This window comes from Bufo gargarizans, chromosome 8 (genome assembly GCF_014858855.1).
Source record: "Bufo gargarizans isolate SCDJY-AF-19 chromosome 8, ASM1485885v1, whole genome shotgun sequence".
Taxonomy (NCBI): domain Eukaryota; kingdom Metazoa; phylum Chordata; class Amphibia; order Anura; family Bufonidae; genus Bufo; species Bufo gargarizans.
In genome coordinates, this window is record NC_058087.1 from 77026035 (window position 1) to 77048670 (window position 22636).

At 43.2% G+C, this 22636-nt stretch overlaps 1 protein-coding gene across 5 annotated transcripts; it reads right to left on the minus strand.

Annotated features, from left to right (window-relative positions):
- Positions 1 to 337: 337 nt before the first annotated feature.
- Positions 338 to 22629, minus strand: TYW5 (tRNA-yW synthesizing protein 5). 5 transcript variants are annotated; one of them, XM_044303008.1, is made up of 10 exons: positions 22483 to 22622; positions 20486 to 20546; positions 20292 to 20381; positions 18489 to 18643; positions 18352 to 18421; positions 12999 to 13043; positions 11823 to 11960; positions 10943 to 11030; positions 5784 to 5900; positions 338 to 609 (listed from the first exon to the last, which is right to left on the minus strand). In XM_044303008.1, the coding sequence occupies exons 3-10, from the start codon at positions 20373 to 20375 to the stop codon at positions 353 to 355; spliced, it is 954 nt and encodes a 317-aa protein (XP_044158943.1). In that variant the 5' UTR covers positions 20376 to 20381; positions 20486 to 20546; positions 22483 to 22622; the 3' UTR covers positions 338 to 352. The 5 variants fall into 5 exon arrangements, with proteins under 5 accessions (XP_044158943.1, XP_044158942.1, XP_044158939.1 ...); XM_044303007.1 differs by lacking the exon at positions 20486 to 20546 and having other exon boundaries at positions 22483 to 22629; XM_044303004.1 differs by having other exon boundaries at positions 20292 to 20546; positions 22483 to 22621.
- Positions 22630 to 22636: the final 7 nt, after the last annotated feature.

Here is a 22636-nt window from a genome sequence, read left to right on the forward strand (position 1 = left end):
CGTTTGAACTGTATTATGTAAAGGATGGGCAACCAGTGAAGCGACTGGCACATGCCAGAAGCAACGGTGCAGCAGATGGACATAATAATTAGCCTGGCTGCTGAATTAGGGATAGATGGAGGAGGAGGAAGGGGGGGGGGGGGGATTTTAGTGAGGGGAAGGAAGATTTGTAATGAGTAGTTAAGATGAAAATGAATCAGAGCAACAATAAAAGTTTGGGTTGCTTCCACCATCAGAAAAGGAAGTATTCTGGAGATGTTCTTGAGCTGCAGGTGATATGATAATGGACTAAGTTTACATAACAGATTATCACTATATTCAATCCACAAGGTTTTATATAAGAAAGTTTCATTTATTCAAAGTTTGTACTGTAGGCTTTATTCTGTATCCTCAATACCATTTTCCTAGCATAAAAATCTTTATATTCCTCAGGCAATTCCTCAAGTGTTTTTAGTGCCCGGTCCAAAATCTGCACTGCTCTTGAGGCTGCTGTGGGGTCCTTGTTTCCATACGTATCCGTTTTATCATAGCATTCAGGGGGTAGATGCTTCCAAAAGACATTTACCCCCACTCCAAACTCCTCAGCAACTGTATTGTGAAACCAAAGGGCTAAACCAGCAAGAAGAAATATGGTTAGTTGAGCAGATATTCTAAGACCTTACTAATCAAACTAACAAACATTTGTCAAATTCATGGCCTTCCAGCTGTTGCAAAACTACAACTTCCATCATGCTCAGCTACCGGGACATTTTGGGAGTTGTAGTTTTGCAACAGCTGGAGGGCCACGAGTTTGACATCCCTGATACAACACATAAAACAAATACACGATTACAGAATTAAAAATGTAAACAAGCAGTGCTTCCTGGGCCCAGCCTATCCTACCCCTGCTAAAGCTGAGTGACTTTGGCCTCTCTATAATCATTGAAAAAGGCTTTACAGAAAAAAATTATATTAAAATCTATGCAATATATCAAAAAAGGAGATTCACAGCAAATATAAAAGTACAAGCCTCAGAAGGCTAGGGTCAAAAATCTTCAAAAAAACTAATCCAAATGAAGAACAGCACTCCAAAAATCTCAGGAAAATTCTAGTGATTTATTCACTCAAAGGACAGCAACGTTTCAGTCCCTCTAGAGAACTATTATCAAGCTTGAAAACAGTTCAATGGAGGGGCTGAATCTTTGCTGTCCATTAGGTGAATAAATCATTTGCATTGTCTTCAGGATTTTTGGACTGCATCTTCTTCACCTGGATAAAGATGTAAAAAGCTTTCAATTCACAATGGCTGTTCACGTTATCAAAGTGCCCACTTCCAACAGCTACTTCCTTTGTCAGGTCAGTGAAGACCCACGTGAGTACTAACCCCCAATAATTACAGTAAAATGTTCATCCCGTCAGCTTCATTCTACTCCGTGGAGCTGTATGGTTAGCAAATGTGCCAATCGTGTGGGCCTCCAAAGCCAAGTAGACCAGAGTGACACAGTACTCACCTTGATTTGATAATAAAAAGTAGGGATCGACCGATTATCAGTTTTACTGATATTATCATCTAATATTCAGGATTTTGGGAAGTTATCGGTATCGGCATCTATTTTGCCAATAACGAATCGGGAACAAGAATCGCGCTGCTGACAGAGCGATCCGTGTTACCTCAGAAGCAGAGGGGAGAAGGAAGCAGTGTCTCCCTCCTCCCTGTGCCGCTGCCACCAATGAGAGGAGAGAGGACAAGAGGAGGGGAGAGGCTGTGGCCACTGCGCCACCAATGATGTTGACTGACTTATTCATTCAAATTCAACAGGAGGCGGGAGCTGGCTTCAGAATCACATAGCCGGCTCCCGAACTCTATGAGCGGTAGCTGTGATCTGCGGTAGTTAACCCCTCAGGTGCCGCACCTGAGGGGTTAACTGCCGCGGATCGCAGCTACCGCTCATAGAGGTTGGGTGTGGCTATATGATTCTGTAGCCAGCACCCGCCTCCTGTATATGAATTAATGGGCGAGTTATCTTTAATGGTGGCGCAGTGCGCCCCCCCCCACAACCCCAGTATTAGACATTGGTGGCGCAGTGCGCCCCCCCAAGCCCTCCAGTTTTAATCATTGGTGGCAGTGGCCACGGGGTCCCCTCTCCCCTCCTCATTGGTGGTGCAGTGGCAGCTTCTGATCGGAGCCCAAGCAGTGTAAGCCTGGGGCTCTGATCGTTTACCATGGCAGCCAGTACGCTACTGAAGCCCTGGCTGCCATAGTCAGCTCCATGCTGCCGTGTGCACAAAGCACAGAGCAGCAGGGAGAGTGTAAAGTCCTATTCACCCTGATAGAGCTCTATTAGGGTGAATAGGACAAGGGTTCACCAAACACCAAAATATTAAGTATAAATGAAAAAGAAAGATTTACAAAAAAAGTTAACAATAAACATGTTCATTGTCAGCAGATTTGTGTAGGAATTTTTGGTTTTTTCAAAAATTAAAATGCACAGAATATCGGTATACAGGTGAAACTCGAAAAATTAGAATATCGTGCAAAGTTCATTTATTTCAGTAATGCAACTTAAAAGGTGAAACTAACATATGAGACTCATTACATGCAGAGTGAGATATTTCAAGTCTTTATTTGTTATAATTTGGATGATTATTGCTTACAGCTTATGAAACCCCAAAGTCTCAATTTTGAGGTACCCTTTGCTCAGGGGGTATGGATTAATTATCTGACTAGTGTGTGACACTTTGAGCCTAGAATATTAAACCTTTTCAGAAATTCAAATTTTAAGCTGCATTAGTGCAATTCCTTTAAGTTGCATTACTGAAATAATTGGACTTTTGCACGATATTCAAATTTTTGGAGTTTCACCTGTAAGTTATCGGCTATCGGCCTGAAAGTTTACAGATTGTTGGTATTGGTATCGGCTCTAGAAAATCGATATCGGTCGACCCCTAATAAAAAGCTTAAAAGATCATTCAGGAGAGGTGAGCGAGAGGCTAGAGGCCTGAGCCATCAACCAGTCTTACAGATCTGCGAGCTGCTTTTTGCAGCTGGCTGTGTAGTGTATATATATGCCTGCTGTACAAGCCTAACAAAGCATCATTTTTAATTAAAGCCTATTAGAAAAATGTTTTCTTGACAAAAAATACTAACAAAAAGATGCAGAGGCGTCCATAACCTTTAAAGGTGTTTTCCCATTTACATCAACATCTTTTAAAATAATCATTTATTTCGGTAGCTGTTATTTTGTAATGTATTTCTATTACATTTATTGCTCCTAGTGTTCTGGGCTGTGGTCACATGACCATATCCATACAGCTCTTTCTTATTTCCTGTGATGTTATGTCCATGGTGGGACAGTGATAGGGGAGTGTATATGTAACTAGCTGGGTGTTAGGAGCCATAAACTAGCTGGGCATTGTTAGAGACAGTGATATGGGAGTGTCTATGTTACTAGTGGGGTGGGAGGAGCCATAAACTAGCTGGGTGTTAGGGGCAGTGATATGGGAGTGTCTATGTTACTAGTGGGGTGGGAGGAGCCATAAACTAGCTGGGCATTGTTAGAGGCAATGATAGGGGAGTGTCTATGTTACTAGCGGGGTGGGAGGAGCCATAAACTAGCTGGGTGTTGTTAGAGGCAGTGATATGGGAGTGTCTATGTTACTAGTGGGGTGGGAGGAGCCATAAACTAGCTGGGTGTTGTTAGAGGCAGTGATATGGGAGTGTCTATGTTACTAGTGGGGTGGGAGGAGCCATAAACTAGCTGGGCATTGTTAGAGGCAATGATAGGGGAGTGTCTATGTTACTAGCGGGGTGGGAGGAGCCATAAACTAGCTGGGTGTTGTTAGAGGCAGTGATAGGGGCCCTTGTGGGCTCCAGTACGTGGGCAGGACAATAAGGAAGCTCAAGGTTAGAATACAAGAACATTTACGAAACATCAAAAAAGGTCTAATTACCCATAGCGTATCAGCTCATTTCAAACTTGCGCATGAGAAAAATCCGCGGGGTTTGAAATTTGCTGGAGTTGAGATTGTTAAGCCACATTGGCGAGGGGGGGACTCATTGGCACAAATTAATAAAAAAGAGGTTGAGTGGATTTACCAGTTAGGGACCCTACAACCAGGTGGGCTGAATATTGAATTTGACCTGAAACCATGTATATTGTAAAATACCTCGACTTGGTTACGGTATTGGAGTTTTCCCCATCTCGCCTCTTGAGGACCTTCGAGTGACGTCAAGGAGCTGGATTGCCCTGATAGGGCGGCGTCACGGTGTGACGTGGACATGGATAAAGAGGGAGGCGGGATCGGGTATACCCAAATGACGTCCCAGGAGAGGGCGGAGCCCAAATGACGGCATTATGAATACCAATAGATAGAAGGTATTTAGAAGATGATGACTAATGCTATGATGTGAGAGAATAATGTGTAGCAGATTTTATTTAAAAAAATGTGTTTTTGAAATTTTTTTACTTATTAAGCGAAGCTGTGGTATAAGGAAAGAGTGGTTATTGATTGCGACTAGGCTGTTGATTACAGCAAATATCTCGATAAGAACAAGGCTGTTTATGAAAATGTATAATATAAAACTGTGTTTTGTAATTTCTGGACACAAACCGGATAAGCATTGATTGATGTAATTAGACAAGCTGGGCTATTTAAAGGGCCCCATTGCGCATATGCGCAGTTCGCCCCTGAAGAAGCGAGGCAGCGAAACCCGGGTCGGGCAGGAACGTGACGATCTTAATGATATTGTTATATGCCTTTTGTTGAACAACTCTTGTGAGTAGAATAAAACGTTTTAAAATTATTTGCTAAAGGGTGCTTCACTATTGTGCCTATTCTCTTGAACCCCATAGAGGATACTGTCTGTGGAAGACCGGACCTTTTTGGGGTGATAAGGAAAGGGGCCGGAGCCCAATGCCATCCACCATTGACTGGGGAATTTAGTCTAAAGCAGCGCGGTTCCAAAACTTTTATTAGTGATAGGGGAGTGTTTATGTTACTACCGGGATGGAAAGAGCCATAAACTTGCTGGGTGTTGTTAGGAGTGGTGCTGGAGCTGTGGCAGAGGATGGAGAAGTACATCATGGGTTTGGTTACATACAGCAACAGGAAGTGCTACATACAGGATGGGAACAAACCAGAGTGACTAGGTTTCATGGGGAATATGTCAGGAGAGTCCAAATTGAAACATAAAAATCATGGGGAAGACATACATGAGATAATCAGCTACATGAGCATATCTGTTAAAAACTATAGTAATTCTTCAAAACCCCTTTAAAGGGAACCTGTCATGTGGATATTTGATTATAATCTAACTAATTATATACAATCATTAACTACTAAAAAGTACCTTAGATGTATTCACTTACTGGTGTGACAGATGGTTACCTCATAATATACACAAAGATGCTGCATGCCGCATGCTTATGAGTCCAGCGTGATGTCATTGAGTCCAGCGTATATTTAATTCAGCGCTATAGCCACTCCCCTGCCCACCTGCTGCTGATTCATATGGAAACAAACTGTCATTCAGCAGCAGGTGGGCGGGGAGAGTCAGGAGCTCATGAATATTCATGACTCATCATTATCAGCTGGAGCTTTTCAATACAAGATGTTGGCAGATTGACTGGGTCAATTAAAGAAAGCAACCCAGCATTTTGCTAAGAGAATCAGTCACTTATTTATGTTGCCCTTAGTTAGGACACCATAAAACTGGTGACAGGTTCCCTTTAAGCACTGTGATGTGTATTCTGTGAGCAGGAAGGATGTCTTATTCAATATGACTAAAATACAATTCCTAGTACCTGGGATAAACAGCACATCTCCAGCCTGTAAGGTACATTCATATCGTCTAGCTTGTGCAAAAAGAGGATATTTGACCAGGTCTGGATTATCTACATTTAACACTTCAGATTTGTCACCTGAGAAAAGAAAACAAGTTCAATTTTGGAAACCTTATTAACTGAAATGTAAAACTACACCAGCGCTGCAAACCGATTTAGTCAAATTAATGTTAGGAATATTTTTATAACTAACAGAGGTTGATTGTGCTGGTGGTTTTACAGGGCAAGGTATTATGAGTATCTCAAAAAATACTTGTATATCTTTCACTCTTGCTTATATAACAGTAATATCAAGCGTTGTAGTTCAAAGTGCAGGGAGGCAAAAGGTTCATGTACTACCTATCTGTGGATCACTAATACTGCTATATTCATATTACTGCAAATAGATCTCTTGGCAGCACTTGTACCAACCGCCAATCCACAGTAGTTCGACTGAAGACAAATGACAGTGGCTGCTGATTTACGCTCAGTGTCCACAGCTTACAAGTACTACTTATAAATCACATCTGGGCTAGCAGTCTTTTGTGGTCAATCTGGAGGTCCGATGGCTGATCCGCATCATTAACTGATAGAAGCCTATACAGCCTCAGCTCCCGCCCACAGTCTGTAATGCTGGCACAAGAACAGTCCGGTGCATATGAGCTGGCACGTATATGCATATAGAGAAATGTATAAGCGGTACAGCTATGGACACTGAGTGTAAGTCAGCCACTGTCATTTGTCTTCAGTCAAACTACTGTGGATTGGTGGTCATGCTGCCAAGAGATCTATTTGCAGTAATAATGCGAATATAGCACTGTTAGTGACCTACAGATAGGCAGCACATGATCCTTTTGCCTCCCTGCACTTTGAAAGCCAATGCTATCTGTTGATATTACTGTGATACAAGCAAGATCTGGAAGCAAATGTGAAAGAAACATAAAAGTATTTTTTTTTTTTTACTCATAATACCTGTGAAACCATCACCACAGGCAACTTTTGGAGATTTTTAGCGTAAGCTACATGTAAATTCATGCAAACTCTAATTACTATACATTAGGGTTCTTTTGGGTATAAAATTTTCGATACCCAATCGATACTTTTGTCTGGTATCGACCTAGATACCGGTATTTGTCTTTTTTCAATACTCGGCTTCGCTATTGAGCGGTCTAGTATCAGAGAACATGGAGCGCACTCAGTGTTCTCCTCAGAAGCACAGGGGAGAAGGAAGCAGTCTCTCCCTCCCCCTGTGCCGCTGCCACCAATGAGGAGAGAGGGGCGGGCGCACTGCGCCACCAATTAAAGTAAACATTTAATACAAATCCAGAAGGCGAGGAGCTGCGATCAGCGGCAGTTAACCCCTCAGGTGCCGCATCCGCCTCCTGTATTAAATGTTAATTGTCATTGGTGGCGCAGTGCATCCCCCCCCCCTTCTCTCCAGTATCAAAATCATTGCTGGCGCAGGGCGCCCCCTCTCCTCAACGCCCCTCCCCGTATTAAAATAATTGGTGGCGCAGTGCGACCCCTCCCCTTAACCCCCCCCCCCCCAGTTTTAAAATTATTGGCGGCGCAGTGCGCCCCCTCTCCCCTCAACCTCCCCAGTATTAAAATCATTGGTGGCGCAGTGCGCCCCCTCCCCCCCAGTATTAAAATCATTGGTGGCAGTGGCTACAGGGTCCCCTCCCCTCCTCTTCATTGGTGGCAGTGGCAGCTTCTGATCGGAGCCCCAGCAGTGTAATCCTGGGGCTCTGATCGGTTACCATGGCAGCCAGGACGCTACTGAAGCCCTGGCTGCCATAGTCAGCTCCATGCTGCCGTGTGCACAAAACACAGAGCAGCAGGGAGACTGTGAAGTCCTATTCACCCTGATTGAGATCTATCGGGGAGAATAGGACAAGGGATTAATAGATCCCAGGTTCTAGCCCCTAAGCGGGAAATACTTATTAAATAAAAAGTAAAAAAAAAAAAAGGGAAAAACAAACACCAAAATATTAAGCATAAATCATCCCCTTACCCAATTTTACATATAAAATATATAAACAATAAATAAATAAACATATTACATATCAGCATGTCCGAAAAGTCCAAACTAAAATGTTAAAATATAACAAAAAATTTCCTATGCGGTGAACGCCGTAACAGAAAAAAATGAAAACAAAAACTGCGAGATTCGCCATTTTTATTAGTCACCTTCTCCCCCTAAAAAATAGGATCGGACTGTTCTTTTATGGCCTGGACGTTCCATAAAATGCCGAATGCACGCAGCTTTTTTTGGTGTTTTATTTTTTCCGCGTGGTATCGAATATCGCAATACTTTTTTATGGTATCAAAACCGAATGAAAATTTTGGTATCGAAACAACCCTAATATATATATATATACACACATACACACACTCGATACTCTTAACATACCTATACTCTTGGCATACCTATACTTAAAAGGGGTTCTGCAGTTTGTTTCATCTGATAATCTATCCTCTGGATAGATCATCAGCATCTGACCGGCGGGGGTCAGACACCCGGGAACCCCGCCGATCAGCTGTTTGAGAAGGAAGCGGCACTCCAGCAGTGCCGCGGCCTTCTCACTGTTTACCGCTGGCCCTGTCCACTTCAATGGATCTTAGCCCCGCCCAGGCCAGTTGATACTAGTCGTGACGTCACTGGGACAGCGGTAAACAGTGAGAAGTGCGCGGCGCTGCTGCCTTCTCAAACAGCTGTTCGGCAGGGGTCCAGGGTGTCGGATCCCTGCTGGTCAGATGCTGATGATCTATCCACAGGATAGATCATCAGTTAAAACAAACTGTAGAACCCCTTTAATTTTTGTTCTGACCATAAGGGTCCCATGGCTATCTGGACCAGGAACATATGCACTTATATTAAATATATTATATATTATTGTTTTGTATAATTTTTTGTTGTCATAGAAGTTTATTGGAGATCCAGCCGTATATTATATAGTTACTATTTTCGTTTTGCTGTTCTGTCCTAGGGGCAGCAGAATGAAAATAAGGGCTGCTTCACACCAGCGAGTCCATTGTGGGAATCACACTCTGTGTGTGAGCGTGATTCTCTGTTCTAGACTTGCAGGAGCGCAGGGCAATTTCATGATTTATAATGCTATGTACCTCTGTGTGATCATAGTGACACATTGCTGTCTGTATGATCCTGTAGAAGTAAGGTCAAACAGAGGTACATAGCATTATAAATCATGATAATGCTGTGCGCTAATGCAAGTCCAGAACAGAGGATCGCGCTCACACACGGAGTGTGATTCCCGCAATGGACTAGCTCGTGTGAAACAGCCCTAACAGAGCGCTGCAACAGTCATGTCATACAAACCGCACCCAACAAACCACACTGACTTATAATGGGGTCATTTGGGTTCCACTACAGTTTTCGTCCTGTATGTTCTGCAATTCTTCTTGTCAAATATGATGGAATTTCTGATGGAGTCTCCTGCCTGAGTAATTGTCATTTCAATGTAAAGAGTCTTCTAACAAAGCTGTAACTACTGTTACGAAGGAGCGTCTGTCTTCAGTCTTTTACAGAGCAGTAAAGATGCCGGTGTGTCAGATAGACAGAGTGAAGGACAGCGAGTGGCCACATGTCCATAGTCAGAAATGAAGTAGTGACGAAAGGTGGCTGGAGGCCTCTGCAGGTTACACACGGGATCTTCTGAAGACTGATTCTCCTTAGCAACAGTTAGAGCTTTGCTAAGAACCCTGTTTTCTAGTAGAAAGAAACATCTTTCCCTAATAAAGTATATTACAAAAAATGTTTAACATCCCTGTCCCTACATTATATTAAAAATAAACTGAAATGAAAGCTATACTTTAACTGAAGTGTGAACAGAACCTTACAAGTAAACCTATGACTTCAATTACCACAGAATGGAAAAGGCACGTGTTTGAGCTAAAGAGTATGGACGTAAGCGGCACAAAACTGGAAATCATGGCAGGACTGCTGCTCAGGTTAAGCCCATATGAGAAATGCCGTATGATGAAAGCCCCGTACACTACTATATACACAGGTGAGTCACATTATTATGACCACCAACTAATATCCAGAGTACCCTAACCGCTGTGTGCAGGCTGGGAGGGACTCAATAAGGCCCTTCTAGGTTGTCACCGGTATCTGGAGCCATGCTGACTGCAGTGCATCCCATGTCACATAGTCTTGCTTGAAGATCCCATGCTCCCACTGGAAGACAATCATCATGTATGCGTGTACATGATGTACAAGAATGGATTCATACCCAAATTGGTTGATACTGCCTTTCAGATGGAGGAGTGGGCCCAGAAAACATTCCCCAGACCACAACGCCCCACCACAATCAGCTTGTGTTCTTCTAGCAATGGTTGCAGGGTGTTAGTTCACCGCAGTTTCTCACCTGACATACCAATGTCCATCGGTTCAATGAAGCAAAAAATGCAACTCATTGGAGAAGGCAACCCTCTGCCAATCAGGTTCAATGTTGATACTGCCATGAAAACTGAAGCCTTTCTGCAGATGCAGCTTCCTTAGCAGAGGTGCAGTGACCATCCATCTGCTTCAGAGCCCCTTACGCAGTAGGGTTCACTGATCTGTTGTTTTAGACACACATCTGGTAGCCCCTGGTTCAGATTAGCAGGTCCACCCTTGTGCTCCTTCACAGACGATGTTCATCTCTCACATCAATGGCATGTGGTGCTCCATAGTTTCAAAGTCACTTATTCACAATGGTGCCATTTGTTCACAAACTGTCCAGTTTGAGAAATACTGCCACCCTTTGCCCGTAAGCCAATAATCATCCATTCTTGCAAATCACCACTTTTACCCATAACAGCAATGAAGATATGTGTGCAGACAGCCTATCGCACTTACAGTATATACCCACCACGCCAGCTCACGACACGCGACTTCCTTCATGAGCTACACACTGCCAACGTCAAAAGTAGGAAATGGTCATAATAATGTGACTTGACTGTAGATTGTAACGTCTTATAAAAGCCAAGACTAAATAATGGTATTTCTTGCCCACAGAGCTGAAGCTCTTGATAAGAAGCTTTTTACAATCTTTTCAGTGAAACTATCCTGATTATTTCACCCGCTTACATTTAAGTGCTAAACCAATGAAATAATATTCCCCAAGGTTCTCTACCTGATAAATATAAATATGGAGCATCCCGCGGACTGTATAGGACCACTCTTTTTTTTCCTGTGACCTGAATCAGCAAGTTATCCATGACCTAGAAGTAGAATAACAAGGATGGTAAGTAATAGACTGAAGGCTGCGCGGTAAAAGCTAATGGCCATCACAATTGTTAAGATAGCACTGTCCAAGATCTGACAGACCCGCATTAACTCATAATGGGGTCCACCATTTTCCGCTATTCTTCCTGCCCCAAAGTAGGCAGTGTGTGAGTGTTCCAGCCCATTTTATGGGCTGCCCCAGGTGGTCCAACGGTCGGGGCTTAACTGTTCCCGATTTTTAATTTTCTTTCTAGTATCTGCCTGTATACACAGAGGTCATCAGTTAATGTGGAGGGGGGAAGCTGAGAAGAAGAGAGTGCTCTTCTCCTGAATACAGTGTATTCATACATATGAGTCTGGTACATTCTTTATTTTACTCTGGGACCCTTACCAATCATGAGAATGGGGGTCTACAAGTCCCCTGTGTGAATGGAGCGATGGTGCGCATGCGTGACTACTGCTCTATTCGCTTCTATGGGACTGATGGAGATAATCGAGCACTGTACTTGACAGTCCCATAAAAGGCAATGGAGCGCTGATCATGCATGTGCACCACCGCTCCATTCACACAGGGGACTTGTGTTCTCCCGTTCTTCTGATCACTGGGGTCTCAGCGATCACCTATACTGTGAAAATGTGATAAATGTTGTTAAAGGAAAACCCCAGTTAAATATGTGTTGCAGCTTGATGGGTTGGGTTGTTATCTGCATGTAATCTTTGTGAAGTGTACACTTTTCTGCAGTGCTCAATCCATAGACTTATATATTATTTCTATGGTTATACCATACATCATAGTGTGTCCAGAGCTGTAGCCCAGGCGAGCTGATACGAAACACACTGGAAAAGAACTGGTCTTCCTCAAAGAATTCTGGAATCCGAATGTCTTCTGCCAACTCTGGAAATTGTTTACGGAGGTCTGCAATATCCTGGTATGTAGAAAGCACAATGGTAACATAACAGAAAGTGGCACGAAAGCATAAATCTACTTCTTAAAAAAAAAAATCTAAGGGCACCATGAGTATTAGAAATCTAAATGGACCCAACATTCTGTGATATTTCATTCCATTATGTATTTTTAAGGGTTGATTCTCCATTTTCTTGTTACAGAGCTCCAAATCCTCTGCCCCAATTACACAGCAACAGCTATAAAGGGGTTTATACAGGGATATTTCCAGGAATAAAAGTCTACTTTTTTGTTAGAAATGGCACTCCTCCTCTCCATATATCAGGTCGATTCTCAATACAAGACATACTGTAGCCCATTGACAAAACTGACACCGTTTCTGGGAAAATGAGAAGACCAATTTTTTTCTAACCCTGAAAATCCCTTTAAATGATAAAAAAAAAAAAATCTAGCTGCCACACGTTATCATTCCCCCATGATGAACAGTTAGGGTGGATAGGCCACATAAAGTATTAGACGCTCTCCACTGAAAATCTACCTAAATATGCCCCATCAGCTATGTATATCAAAGAAAGACCTTTCTAGGACCCTAGGACTGACTGTAGGTGGATAATGAGGCTGTGACCAGAAACCCTCTGGAGTCCATGGAGAGGCGTTTGTACAGTGAAGGGGTTAAACTGTCAATCGCAACCACCTTCTTACAGGTAACTACAAGCTTCTGGGCCCAATAAGGTTGCTTTCACACATGGTGTAATTTTCATAGTGACAAAAGTTTGCTGCAGAAATTGACACTATGTATTCCTATCCCTATGGGGATCCATACAGAGTTGACATTTCTGTGAATAATTTTTCCGTCTTCTTGCTGGTCTTTGGATGCACAATTTCAATACTATGTGAGACTGCACATTGAAATCCTGAACCCAAAGCCACAGCAAATATGCCATAAAATCCATAACACTAATGCCATTTGCACATGTGAAGGTACCCTAATGCAACATGGTGGTGCCTTCTGGACTCCACATTGTTGTGCAACTGTTTTAATATAATGCTTACTTTTTACCTTGCGAGGGTCTTCACCCAAGGATCGGAGATAATATTTTTCATCCTAAGAAACAAAATGTGAAAATGCTATTTTGTGTCTCATCACCGAACCCACTTAGAGCATTTATTAAAATCAACACAGATGCACAGTCATGCTATCTTCATGGACCAACACTGGTGATAGTATGGGTCCTACTCAAGAGTTCAGAGACTATAGAGCCAGGTTTCCAGGCTGCAGTAGCTGCACATGGCCAAAACTACGGGCAGAGGCACAGGCTGTTGGTGGGGTTTTCAAATGGCACATAAACTCATGGCCATTACCATGCTTGAGCATGAAGGTCTCTCATCTCATACCTGAGAGCCCTACAATTTTTCCTGTTTCAGAAAGCCACAGGCCAAGCAAGTTTGACCTTTGAAACCTTGCGTTGTCTCTAAGTGGCCTACAAGGCTTTCATTTTTGGATTTAGGGTGCATTTACAAATACTAACTGTTGTCACATTTCGTTAGGTTGCGGTCTTGTGCTAAAATCAAGAAATAAATTTTTCGCCCATCAATCTGCACTCTATACCCCATAATGAGAAAGTGAAAACAGAATATTAGAATTTTCTGCAAATTTATGAAAAAAGAAAAGCTACATTTTCACATAGACATAACTATTCAGACAATTTGCTATGACACCTGAAATTCAGCTCTGGAGGCCTCACATTTTTCTTGATCATCTTTGAGATGTTTCTGCACCTTGATTGGAGTCCGACTGTGGTAAATTCAGGGTGATAACAGTCGGCACTCCGTCTGTTTAGATGGCGTGGTGCACGTGTCCAGGGTCGGCGTCCCGTACAGAATATTGAAGAAGGGAATGGCACTTACTGAATAGATGAGCTTATTCTTTTATTGTCACATACATCAGCATGGGTGTGACGCGTTTCTGCTCAGGCACAAGCCTTTTTCAAACATAAATCTCACAAGGTAGCAGGGTTTAAATAGCCCGCCAGTCACAGTACGTGACGTCAATGTAAACAAAGGAAATAAAATAAGTTTGGCAGAAATATGGATCAAAATTAAGTACATGAATAAACTTCATAATATCAGAAGGTATAAAAATGTTAGAAACATGACGTACAGATAAATTGTTCCACATAATAGTGATATAGGTAGTCATGGTAACCATAGAAAGAAAGGTCATTAAATGAGAAGGAAAAGGAACGGCTCCTGTATTGGTATTAAAGTAGATCATATAAGTATATATGATGACAACTCCAGTGGAGGGTCTTGAGGGTCTTTTATGTTTCTGTGGGAAAAGGAAATATAGAAAAAGGAATAAAGAAACAGTACATCAAAGGAAACTACTCAATTCATAGTCTCGATTTAAGCCTTTTGGTTCCAAAGTCTGTAGTCTGTATATCCCAAAGGCTTCCCGTTTTTTCAACATCTTTATTCTGTCACCACCTCTCCGTGCGCACAGTACTTGTTCTATTATCTGAAAATGTAGTTGGGGTACATTGTGGCGGCATCGATCAAAGTGGTAGGGTATGGGAAGTAGCAGATTCTTTTTCGTCTGTTTACATTATTGTCATGGCAACCTGACGTCACGTATTGTGACTGGCGGGCTATTTAAACCCTGCTACCTTGTGAGATTTATATGTTTGAAAAAAGGCTCGTGCCTGAGCAGAAACGCATCACATCCATGCTGATTAAAAAAAATTATGTGACAATAAAATAATAAACTTATCTATTCAGCGAGTGCCGATCCCTTCTTCAATATTGTGGTAAATTCAGTTGATTGGACATGGTTTGAAAAGACACACTCCTGTATATATAAAGTCTCACAATGCATATCAGAGCAAAAACAAAGCCATAAGGAGGAAAGAACTGCCCGTACAGCACAGAGGTAGGATTGGGTGGAAGAATGGATCTGGAGAAGGGTACCAAAAAATCTCTGCTGCACTGAAAGTTCCCAAGAGAACAGGGGCCTCCATAATTCTTAAATGGAAGAAGTTTGGAACAACAAGAACTCTTTCTAGAGCTGGCCGCCCCACCAAGTAATCAGGGTAAAAAGGCCTTGGTAAGAGAGGTGACCAAGAACCCAATGGTCACTCTGTCTGGGCTTCAAAAATCCTGTGGGCAGATTGAAGAAGCTTTCACAAGGTCAACCATCACTACAACACTCCACTAATCCGGGCTTCATGGCAGAGTGGCCAGAACAAAAGCCTCTTCTCAGTTAAAGTCACATGAAAACCTGAAAAGCACCTAAATGACTCTGAGATTGTGAGAAACAATATTCTCTGGTCTGATGAAACCCAGATTGAACTTTTTGACCTCAATGCTAAGCATCATGTCTAGAGGAAACCAGGCATTTCTCATCAGCTTCCAAATACATCTCTTCAGTGAAGCATGGTGGTGGCAGCATCATCCAGTGGGGGTGTTTTTCCAGAGGCTGGGACAGAGAGACTGGTCACAGTTGAGGGAAAGCTGAATGGAGCACAGTACAGAGATCCAGAGTGCCCTAGACCTCAGACTGGGCTGAAGGTTCACTTTCCAACAAGACAAAGTCCCTAAGCACAAAGCCAGAACAGAACAGGAGTAGCTTAGGGACAACTCTGTGAATGTCCTTGAGTAGCCCAGCCAGAGCCCTGACTCGAACATCTCTGGAGAGATCTGAAAATGGCTGTCCACCGAGAGTCGCCATCCAACCTGGCAGAGCTGGAGATGATCAACAGAGAAGAATGGCAGAAAATCTCCAGTGTGCAAACCTTGTGGTCTCATACTCAAGAAGACTGGAGACTGTAGTCACTGCAAAAGGTGCTTCAACTAAGTCCTATGTAAAGAGTTTGAATAATTATGTTAATGCGAGATTTTAGTTTTTACTTTTCAATAAATTAGCTAAGATTTCTAACATTCTTTTCAGTTTGTCATTATGGGGGAAGTGCAGAATGATCGGGGAAACTTGAATTGTTTTGTATTTTAGCACAAGGCTGCAACATAAAAAAATGTGAAAAGAAGTGGTCTGAAGAGTTTCCAAATGCATTGTACAAGGGACACTGTTCCTGCATGGTCAAAACCACATAAAATAAATGTGGAAAAACAAATGCAGTTTTACCATAAAATGCTAAGGTTTTGCGATGTAGTGGTTTTGGACTGCCTCGACTGACACATCTAACCATATTAAAATAAGAGCAAAACTGCATCACAAACTCTGTGGGGTTTGCCGCAATTTGCTGTGGATTTCACACTATTCATTGCAAAGAATGAAATCCATGGTATCTTCAGCATATACTGAAATGTGGCGGATTTAAAATCTACACACATCAATATATGCTACAGATTTTTGCACCAAGTGGATGAAACTTTGCTGTAGTGCAAAACTGCAGCGAATCCGCAGCATATCCCTCCCGTGTAGACGTACCCTAAACCGTTTCGCATAAGCGCTCTTAACCCCTTCAGCAATGCTACCATACATGTACAACGGAAGTGCAGGGTTTAAAAATGGTGCCTGCTAGCTGCTGGGTTTCTGCTGTTTTAAACAGCAGAGACCCGGGGATAATGTCTGCAATCGGCAGTAATGTCAATTGCAGACATTTAACTCCTCAGATGCGACCACGGCATCCGAGGCAGCTTTCCCCGGGAGCCTGCTCTCCCAGGGGCTGAAAGCCTTTCCTGCACTAAAATCGGGGAAGACATTCGTCCTTGGTAAAAGCCTGGCTCTCTGAAAAAAGCTTATTAGAGCTGTAGTTCTTTATGGAGGCCTGCATGTGTCAGGGCTCCATACGAACATAGCGAATCTGTCATACATTGCAATGATAATTCACTGCAGTGTAAGGCAGAAGTGATCTGAAGATTGCATGTTCAGGTCCCCTAGGCGGGGCTTAAAGGGATTCTGTCACCAGGTTTCACCCCCGTCAGCTACACATATGCTGATGTTCAGGGCCTCATCAGGATTCCTAATGTAGGCTTGTAAATGTGATCCGTAGCCTTATTTTGCTAAAAAACAGGTTTTACTAACCTGTCACTCAAAGAAAAAAGGTGCCCAAGGGGATGTCAAGGGATGCAAGGTGCCGGCCGCACCCACCGCCGTTCGTGGATCCGCAAAACACTTACGGACATGTGAATGGACCCTAAGGCTATTTTCACACTAGTGTTAATATTTTCCGGTATTGAGATCAGTCATAGGGTCTCAATACTGGAAAAATGCTTCTGTTTTGTCCTGATTTATTGTCAATGGGGACAAAACGTAACTGAACAGAATGGAATGCTCCAAAATGCATTCTGTTGCGTTCCCATACCGGAGAGCAAACCGCAGTGAGCTGCGGTTTTCTTTCTGTCATGGGATGTGGAGCAAGACGGATCCGTCATGACCCGCAATGCAAGTCAATGGGGGATGGATCCGTTTTCTCTGACACAATAGAAAACGGATCCGTCCCCCATTGACTTTCAATGGAGGAGTTCATGACGGATCCATCTTGGCTATGTTACAGACAGATAATACAACTGGATCCGTTCATAACGGATGCAGATGGTTGTATTATCAGTAATGGAAGCGTTTTTGCTGAAACGCTAGTGTGAAAGTAGCCTTAGTCCTCCTGGAACTATATGAATAAATTGACAACTGAGTGTTATCATTTCCCTTGCCAAAACAGTGTGTCCCTACACGGTCTGACGCTGTTGGCCCTGACTGGATAGCGCGACAGCATGCAGGGAAATGCTCTACTGACAAAGCTAATGATAACACTCAGCTGTCAGTGTAAAGTTCTAAGATGAGGGAGCAAGTGCTTACTGAAACCGACACGTCAGGTCCTCTTTAAAGGGAGTCCGCCAAGCAAGCATACCGCCATCTAGGGTAGAGGCTGCAAAAGATATCCATGCTTTCTTGTAAAAATCTGGTCCTCTAATCCTGAGAAATTCTTCTTTTTATATTTATACAATTAAGGTTTTCGGTGCACCGTGGGTGGGGCTGCTCCATTCAGTGCACCCGGCTTTCCAGGCGTCATTACTACAGACTACAAAGAAGAGGCCTAGGATGTGTGTCTGGTGGAGCAAGTGGGCACCAAATGGAGCGGCCCTGCCCTCCATACCCTGAACGCCTTATTTGCATAAAATAAAAAGAACCATTTTGAGCATTACTGGACCGGATTTTCAGAAGAAAGGTATGGTTGTGTGTCAGGGCAACTACCCTACATGGCGGTATGCTGATTTTGGAGGCAACAGTTTCCCAGAAATGCAAATGAAATAGCCATTTCTAAGAAGGGTTGCGAAAATCACTGGAAGACGCTCCCTGTTTTTCCCTCCGGTTGGGAATGTAAAGTATTTTGCTGCACATTATGGTTAGTGACACAAAGAGAAAAATCTGAAATGAAGGAGCTGTGCAGATGAATTACCTCCGAGATAAAGAACTCCTTGTGTCTGTCTTCAGCTGCTCTATGTACAAATACATCAAATGGCAGAGACCTGAAAGGGAGTCATGGGGTTAATATCGCCACCGCGTTACGCAGTAAACATACACAGGGAAACTCACCTGTAAGTGAAATTCTTCTGGATGAAATCCATCTGGGGCACCTCAGACACATGGATCTTCACCTCTCGCCCTCCACCCTTCCTGCTCATATAATCCACAGTCCATTGGGTTTTACAGATTCCCAAATCCAAGTTTTTAAGCACAGCCGGCTTTCTCTTAGAAGAAAAAAAAAATTATATATATATTTTTTTTCGGATTAGTTCATCCTAGACAGTATTGTGCGCTCTTCTACATGTCAGGGTCCGTCCTATGTTTCATTTCTCTCCTGAAAATTTCGGCTCAGAAAGCTATAAAGGTTGGTGCCTGTACGTAGTATCCAGCTGAGAGCGAATGGACAGTCGTTCTCGTCACATTCATTACCAATATCTTTCATTCACAGCAATTCTGCATCATTTTACAAAGAAATCCCAACACAAACGACCCGTGTAATTACACCTTGAGGTTACGGCTACGCGGTGACACTAGTCGCAGCCAGGTTTGCTGAATAGCGGTCATCTCATGGAAATGAATGAGATTCCCACATCAGTTGCAAGAAATTCAACACGGCTGGATTTCTTGCGACGTGCGCGGCGATCCTATTAATTCCTATAGCATCTCCGCTAATCTAATTATTAGTTGCAACTAATCTGTGGAAGGAATTCCTTTTACATAGTACTTGCCGTCCCTCGCTCCCCAGTGCCGCACTAGTCTTGACTAGATGTGGCTGATTCTTTTCCTGTTCAGCTGTATTTACTACTATGCAGCTGAACAGGAAAAGAAGCGGCCATATCTGGTCAGGACTAAGGCACAAGAGCCAGCATTATGTGCGAGTGCAGCCGAGATAGCGGCATCGAGGGAGAGGTAAGTACTAGGTAAAAGAGCTTCCTTCCACAGGTTAGTTACAACTATTAATTAGGTGAAATGGCTGGAGAACCGCTTTAAGGTTAGGCTTAAAATTTGACGTTTAGGTCCTCTGTTATTGCTCCTAGAAACCGATTAATAAACTGACATCTAGGTGTTACCAGTTGGTGGTGGTTGCTCCCTATACAGTCTGACACTGTGAATTTCAAAAAATTCTAGGGTTCATCGAGGAACATCATAGTTCATAGCATCAGGCAACATTCAGAATAATTTTGAGAGGAATAAGTATTTTATCAAACAGACATATCAGGACGGCCGACAGGTCTGCAGAAATGTCACACAATCTTGCCCTCATTCCGTGTGAGAATGGTATTGACTGGAACTGGTAGCAATCATAGGCTCCCGTTCATATGTGTGTTAAGGGGGCGATGTTATCCAAGGCAACCACATTAAAAAACGATTTGATACATATGCAAATTAACCTGAGATAAGTCAGGAACAGGGCTCATCTCAGGGTAATTTGCATATATATATATATATATACACACACACATACACATATATATATATATATATATATATATATATACACATATATCAAATTGTTGTTTTAAAACAATAAAAGCACACAGAGCTATAGGGACTGGGTATTGCAAGCCCGGTAACAGGTTCCCTTGAAGTGATGGCCTATTCTCAGGACAGACCATCACTAGCTCACTGGTGGGGGTCCGGCATCCTGCACCATGCAAATCAGCTGTTCTGTGTATCTCAGTTGCTGGAAATTGGCACAACTGTTACATACAGAGCACCATCAACACTGTAGTAGACAGTACCCGTCACTGAAGCACTGCCCCCTAGACTTTAAGGCCCCTTTCACATGAACAAGTTTTCCGCGCAGGTGCAATGCGTGACGTGAACGCATAGCACTCACATCAGTTTTGCGTTGCGTCGCACAGTACTTACCACCTTATAAATTTCCTGGAGAAATCGGTCTTTGTCTACGTCGGAGTATTCGGGCACAGAGATTTTTGTTGGTGTAAACGCCATAACCACCTGCACACGGAGCACACGACAGATCATTCCAGTAACATTTCACTCATTGCAAGAAGTGCGCTGTGAAGAGTCTTTCTGCGAGCGCCTTCCTGCATTTTTCCTACCAGATTCCTTCCACCAAGTTAGGCTGGGTTCACATCACTGTCATTTTTCCGTTCTTCTGATCTATCAGAAAAGTAGAAAAATAAAGAAAAAATGGATCCTGAGCATCGGTTCTGCACATTTGGCATCTGTTTGATCCAATATCCATCTGAGATCCGTTATTTCAGAGGGATAAGAAGTCCTGCATGTAAAAATAACAGTGATGTCAACTCCCCTTTGCAATGTTTGTAGTGAACAGAACATTTTAGGTTTGTTTTAGTTTTTTTACACATTACCACATTTATTGGGTTCTAGATACTTTTTGTTCCAACTTCAAACGTTTTGAAAAGTGTAAATGTAAAGGGACTTTGCTCAGAGAATCAAAAGTGCAACAAATTCAAAACCTACATGTATCACATTTTTGGTGTAAAATATGAGCCTACAGTATGTGAGGAAAGAGGTGGCATGTGGAGGACGTGTCTAATATGTCTAGCAACTGTTAGGCCCCTTTCACACGGGCGAGTATTCCACGCGGATGCAATGTGTGAGTTGAACGCATTGCACCCGCACTGAATCCTGACCCATTCATTTCAATGGGGCTGTGCACACGAGCAGTGATTTCCACGCATGACTTGTGCGTTGCGTGAAAATCGCAGCATGCTCCTCTTTGTGCATTTTTCACGTAACGCAGGCCCCATAGAAGTGAATGGGGTTGCGTTAAAATCGCAAGCATCCGCAAGCAAGTGCAGATGCGGTGCGATTTTCACGCATGGTTGCTAGGAGACGATCGGGATGGAGACCCGATCATTATTACTTTCCCTTACAACATGGTTATAAGGGAAAATAATAGCATTCTGAATACAGAATGCATAGTACAATAGCGCTGGAGGGGTTAAAAAAATAAAATAATTTAACTCACCTTAATCCACTTGATCGCGTAGCCGGCATCTCTTCTGTCTTCTTCTTTGCTGTGTGCAGGAAAAGGACCTGTGGTGACGTCACTTTCCGTTCATCACATGGTCCATCACCATGGTAAAAGATCATGTGATGACCGAAGTGACGTCACCACAGATCCTTTTCCTGCACACAGCAAAGAAGACGCAGAAGAGATGCCGGCTGCGCTATCAAGTGGATTAAGGTGAGTTAAATTATTATATATATTTTTTAACCCCTTCAGCGCTATTGTACTATGCATTCTGTATTCAGAATGCTATTATAATCTACAGAACACTGATCCCAAGCCCGAACTTCTGTGAAGAAGTTCAGGTTCAGGCACCAAACATTCTCACGCGCGTGCAAAACGCATTACAATGTTTTGCACTCGCGCAGAATAATTGCACATGTTCCCGCAACGCACCCGCACCTTTTCCCGCAACGCCCGTGTGAAAGAGGCCTAAAATTGTGATGTGCCCATGCTCAGTGTTGTATAATGATGACTCTTAGGCCGAATGCACACGGCCGTTTTTCACAGCCGTGTGCGGTCCGTGGAACCACGGGCTGGATTCCTGCTGAGAGCAGGAGCGCACGGCGTCATTGGTTGCTATGACGCCGTGCGCTCCCTGCTGCTGCCGCAATACAGTAATACACTGGTACGGTGTATTACTGTACTGTGGCGGCAGCAGGGAGTGTGTGCATTTGGCCTTAGGCCCCTTTCACACGGGCGAGTTTTCAGCGCGGGTGCAATGCTTGAGCCAAACGCATTGCACCCACACTGAATCCGGACCCATTCATTTCTATGGGGCTGTGCACATGAGCAGGTGATTTTCATGCATCACTTGTGCGTTGCGTGAAAATCGCAACATGTTCTATAGAAGTGAATGGGGCTGCGTGAAAATCGCAAGCATCCGCAAGCAAGTGCGTATGCGGTGCGATTTTCACGGATGGTTGCTAGGATGAAAGTCTATTCACTGTATTATTTTCCCTTATAACATGGTTATAAGGGAAAATAATAGTATTCTTTAATACAGAACGCTTAGTAGAAGGTCAATTGAGGGTTAAAAAAAAAAAAACATTTACTCACCTCCAATTGATCGCCTGTCTGGCAGACGCTAGAGTGGAGTTGCTGGAAGGAGGTCTGGGATGTCACTGGTCACATGACTAAAAGTGGGAAGTGCTGACAAACCCAAACCGCAGCCGCTTGTGGAAGGAGGAGGGGCTGTGTGCCTGCGTCACAT

Bases quoted from the DNA above. Each gene is read 5' to 3' on its own strand.
- TYW5 (XM_044303004.1), bottom strand. From the start codon at position 20,408: ATGATCTGTCGTGTGCTCCGTGTGCAGGTGGTTATGGCGTTTACACCA. The intron at 18,644-20,291 runs GTAAGTACTGTG...TTTTCTTCTAAG, and splicing joins TCCAGGAAATTTATAAGGTG to AGAAAGCCGGCTGTGCTTAA. The intron at 11,961-12,998 runs GTAAAAAGTAAG...TCTACATACCAG, and splicing joins TGGGTGAAGACCCTCGCAAG to GATATTGCAGACCTCCGTAA.